Source organism: Octopus bimaculoides, chromosome 14 (genome assembly GCF_001194135.2).
Source record: "Octopus bimaculoides isolate UCB-OBI-ISO-001 chromosome 14, ASM119413v2, whole genome shotgun sequence".
Lineage (NCBI taxonomy): Eukaryota > Metazoa > Mollusca > Cephalopoda > Octopoda > Octopodidae > Octopus > Octopus bimaculoides.
In genome coordinates, this window is record NC_068994.1 from 3,749,852 (window position 1) to 3,755,309 (window position 5,458).

At 42.7% G+C, this 5,458-nt stretch overlaps 1 protein-coding gene across 1 annotated transcript in view; it reads right to left on the bottom strand.

The window, feature by feature from the left end:
• The window catches only part of LOC106870053 (zinc finger protein 300), a 16,003-nt gene that overhangs the window by 384 nt on the left and 10,161 nt on the right, over nt 1-5,458 (bottom strand). Inside the window, exon 2 of the mRNA XM_014916023.2 lies at nt 6-2,311. Coding sequence (XP_014771509.1) covers nt 6-1,869 — 1,864 coding nt within the window. The 5' untranslated portion in view covers nt 1,870-2,311. The remainder of the gene's footprint in view (nt 1-5; nt 2,312-5,458) is intronic.

The following is a 5,458-nucleotide window of genomic DNA, read 5'->3' on the forward strand; positions in this document are numbered from 1 at the left end:
GGTGCCGTTCATTGCAACACCGTCCGGACTGAGCAGGTTCGGGTCCATCCCATTGTTCTTTAGGCCGGGGGGCGTCTTTTGGGAATCCGATGTAGACAGATGCAGCGGGTCCTGTTTACTGTTGCCATGGCAACTGCTCCTGTTGTTGTTGTTGTTGTTGTTCGTAGCAGCACCACTGTCCGAGGGGGTACCAGCAGTGGAGCCGTCGTTACCATTGAACGACGACGGCGTAGAAGACGGTGGCGTTTTGATGTGGCCGGAATCCTTGATCCTTGCAGCTGCGGCCGCTGCTGCCGCCGCCGCCGCTGCTGCTGCCGAGGCCTGGGCAGACATGCCGGGAACTAAGGTCAACGGGGTCACTGAATTCGAAGAGGATGTCTGTGAGGACAGAGACATAGAAGTTGGTGGGTTTTTCGTGAAGAGTTCACATCCAGTGCGAGTGCGTTTATGGTTATTCAGGTTGGCCCTTTGTGAGAAGCTTTTCCCACACACGTCACACTGGTACGGTTTCTCGCCAGTGTGGACCCTAAGATGAGTTTTCAGGTTGCCACGTTGTGCAAACGTCTTGTTGCACACGGTGCAATAGTAAGGTTTCTCGCCCGTGTGCACTCGTTCGTGGTTGCGGAGACCGATTTCCAAGCTGAACGCTTTCGAACACATCGAACACTTGAAGAGGTCGCCAGTGTGTGTCCGCCTGTGGTTGTTTAAATTGGTTCTTTGAGAGAAACACTTGCCACAGAGGTCGCAAGAATATGGTTTGACACCTGTGTGTGTTCGCATGTGGATGTTAAGGTTGCCCAGCTGACTGAACGCCTTCACGCACACGGAACAACTGTACGGTTTGTCACCCGTGTGAATCCGTTCATGGTTTTTGAGAGCAGTCTGCTGTGAAAAGTCCCGTCCACAAAACGAACACTTGTAAGGTTTCTCTCCAGTATGAATGCGTTCGTGACTCCTCAGGTTAATCTGCAGGCTAAACGCTTTCCCACAAAACGCGCACTTGAACATGTCCCCAGTGTGTATACGCCTATGGTTATCCAAGTTCGTCCTCTGGGAGAACCGTTTCCCACAAGTTTCGCACTCGTAAGGTTTTTCCCCGGTGTGTGTTCTGAGATGAATGTTGAGGTTTGCATGCTGGGTAAAAGCTTTCTCACATATCGTGCATTTAAATGGCCTTTCCCCCGAGTGAGTCCTTAAGTGTGTGCTCAAATTACCAAGTTGAGTGAAGCTTTTTTTACAAATAGTACAACTGAAAGGCTTTTCGCCTGAGTGAGTTCTTTCATGGTTCCGCAGGGCTGCTTTCTGAGCGAAAGCTCTGCCACATGTTGCACAGCAGAACGGTTTTTCAGCCGTGTGCGTCAGTTCGTGTGTTTTCAAATTGATCTGCTGTGTGAAGCCCTTCTTGCAGAACGTACAATAGTACTGTTTGTTGTTGTTGTTGTTGTTGTTGTTGCTACTGTTGTTGCTGTTGTTGTTGTTGTTGCCAGTGCCGCCACCACAAGTTCCTCCTCCACCTCCGCCACCAGCACCACCACCACCGCCAGCACCACCGTCATTGTTGCCGTTGCCGCTACCCATGTTTCCAGTATTGCCTCCAGGTGGGGCCACCAGTGGCCTCATTGACTGTGTCATGTGACTACTACTGTCGTGCATGTGGTCTGGGCTGCTCAGGCCAGGGGAGAAATCCTTACGGTACGAGTCTGGCATCTGGGAGTGTTGCTTGCCAACGGAACCGAAAGACTTCTCAGACAGAAGAAGGCCCTTCTCGTGGCATTTTGAGAAATGTTCATTAGGGTAGAAGCTCGTGGGCTGGCTGTAAATGTTGGGCTGATGGTTGCCCATGGCGTACATAAACTGTGCGGGATACATGGTGAATGGCGAATGTGCTGAGACACTAAATTCAACACCCAAATCTTTTGGATTTCACTTGGAGAAGAAAGACGACACAGATAAACTTCCGACTTAGGGAAGAGGGCTAAATTTTTTTAGGGGTTTTAAAAAGATTTTTTGGTTATTTCTTTCTTGTTTTGTTTTTTCAGTTAAAAAAAAAAGTGTTTTCCTTGTTGTCAATGTCAGACCAGGGAGCAAAACTTAATGTTTTTGTCACTTGCCAGGGCTGTCATATAGCTGTAGATAGCTTCCTCCAAATGTGTACATCTTGTCTGATGATGATGATGATGTTGGTGATGGCAGCAATAGCAACAACAACTTTCACCATTCTTTGTTCAAAATGTCTGGAAGAGCTTTCCAGAAACTCTGTTGTAATGATTTTTTCGACATTCAGACCTCAGGATCACAGCTGGAGTCATCCCTAAAATAGAAAAAAGAAATTTTAATTTATAAATAAACAATTATATCACAAATAACAACACTTTATTCAATTAATTTTCTTAATTTCTCTTTATTATTATTTATTACGGAAGGCAGACGTTAAATGATGACAATAGAAGAGGCAAGCTGGCAGAACCGTTAGCACGCTGGACGAGATGCGAAGGGGTATTTTGTCCGGTGCTACATTCTGAGTTCAAATTCCGCCGAGGTCGACTTTGCCTTTATTCTTTCAGGGTCAATAAATTAAGTACCCGGGAAACACTGAGGTCAGTGTAATCAACTAGTCCCCTTCCAACAAATTTCAAGCCTTGTGCCTTTAATAGAAATTATTATTATTATTATTATTATTAAGGTGGCAATAGCTCGAAGATGCGGTCGAGCCCTGCATGAAATAACATGCAAAATTTAGTTATGTCCCTTTACATTCTGAGTTCAAATCCTGCTGATGCCAAGTTGGCTTTCATCTTACTGACATCAATAGAATACATAATACAGTCAAATCTCGCAACCGATGTAAACCCCTACTTGATAATCCCACCCTTAAAACATATCCCCTTGAGCCTTTCAAACAAACGATTATCGGTGGGAGCCAGAACAAACAGTCGTGACAGACTGGCAAGTTCAGTTATCTCCCCTTACGTTCTTGGTTCAAATCTCACAAAGGTTAATACTCGCCCCTCGATGCAGAAATACGAATTAAGTAGTTGATTTGATTTAATTACTATAAACTCCCACAACTTGGTCGAGCGTGTTGTGTTGCTTAATACCGTACTAAATTCTGGTGCCTCAACTTAAGTACCATATTCACTTGAATCTAAATTTTTGCTGAACTCATCTACCATACCCTTATATATATATATATATATATATATATATATATATATATATATATATATATATAGATACATAGATACACATGCATATGTGTATACATACAAATATTTACAACACAGACATGTGTGTATACATCTATCTATCTATTTATTTATATGGATAGATACGCTCACAAGCATGTATATGTATACACCCCGATACAAGTTGCTTATTCCTTCACCACCCCACATCCATTCTCTCCACCTCCAACCCACTCATAACCTCTCACTATCTACCATACGCCCCCCCCCATACACACAGACCCATTTATACGATATAGACAGGCGGTCACCCCGTCCAGTCTCTTCCCCGTCACTGTTTTCCCTCCATTACCTTAACTGTTTAGTCTCGGCTGTCTAACAGAAACGTTTCATGTGGTTGGACATTAAATAAAAGTAGTCTCTAGGAAAAACGGCCGAGTAAACTTGTTGCCTTTATTCGATACGTTCAAGTTCTCTCTCTCTCTCTCTCTCTCTCTTCATCACACACACACACACACATACATACACGCACAGAGAAGTAGAGAGTGAGACGTACATAGATAACACACATACATACTTCAAATGACACATAAACAGCCAGATCGTCAGATAGATGGACAGATAGAGCACGAAAAGGAGAGAGAAAGAGATAGACAGGGAAAGATACTCAAATAAAGACATTGTCTATATACGATAACATATGTGTGTTTGTGTGTGTGTGTATACACACAGATGAAAGGTGTTCTGAAGTAGCCAAGGTTGGAACACACATTGCTCAGTGAATCCCTTAATGTGAAAGGAATTAAGGTGGTACAAGGGAGCTTTATACTTTTCTGGAGGATACTAGGAGCAGCAAGTAGGGAGGGTGAATTGAAATGGGTTTCAAGTAGCAACTGAAAAAATGTTACAGCTTCGGTTAGCAAAAGAGGAGGGTAATCCCTCACCACCACCACAACCACCACCGGGTATTTGTCACTGAACAAGAGTTAAATGTTTTGAGGCTGAGAGATAAAACACTTCCCTTGTAGAGAGAGAAGTTGCAGAGAATGGTCTCATGTGTCTGTCCTGACACAGCAGACCTATGGTGAATGACATTACGGCCTTGACCATCTGTCTTTTATTCTGCTACAGTGTATCTAGGACTACACCAACCGATGTGTACTTAAAAAGAAAAAAACATTGTAGAATGTGAGTCGTAGCTTAGAGGGATCCAGTTGTTCTAGCAGCTAGAGCGACCGTGTCAAGGTCTGGGCTCAACAGATACTATCTATTGAAAATGTATTACAATCCTTGATACATCACAGTCTTCGGGTGCATACGTCCACCTCATCAGAGGTACATCCACGCAACTTTAACGAGGAGATGAGTCATATATATATATATACAAAATTGTCTTCAGGTCGAATAGCCCATCCCACTCAAAGAGGACCTGAATAAGGGTTGTTTAAGGATGTTGAACGAAACACCTATATTTCTAGAGGTGAATTATCCAAACCCCAAAGAATTCCTATCAACACCTGGCTATGATGCTCCCCCACTACTTCTGCTCGTGATCAGAGAGGCACATATCATCAGCCACCAAGGGACATGCTCAGGTTTGACTATTTCTTATTGAAAAACCACACAGACGATTTGTTTATAGTGATCAAATGTTTGTGTACACATAAGCTCGCTCCCTCCATCAAATCAACATTACTTGTTCAGGTGCAATGGGGTGCCACATGCCAGATGCCAAAGTGATAGCAAAGCAACGTGAAATGAAGCGTTTTGCTCAAGAACACAACGCAACGTCCGATCAGGGAATCGAACTCACAATCTCGCAATTGTGAGTACAACAACTTAACCACTGAGCCATGTGTGTGTGTGTGTGTGTATGTATGTGTATGTATATATATATATATATATATATATATATATATATATACACATACACACACACACACCGGAGTAAGCACATAAACTGTGCAACAAGGTGGGAAAAAGAGTACTCAAATACCAGAGGTAGCAGCAGAAATATAATATAAATATATTTCTGCTGCTTTTAAATAAAGTATATATATATAGGGAGAATTCACAGAAAAACAAAAGACGAAGACAGGTGATGTAGAAAACAAACAGATGTATTAGTATAACAAATGGGAATTGAAAAAGTCTTTAACGTTTCGAGCCTACACTCTTCCACAGAAAAGAAAACAGAAAGAAACAAGGAAACAAAAAACAGAGAAACAAAAAAGCAACACATACATATATATAAATGTATGTATATGTATATA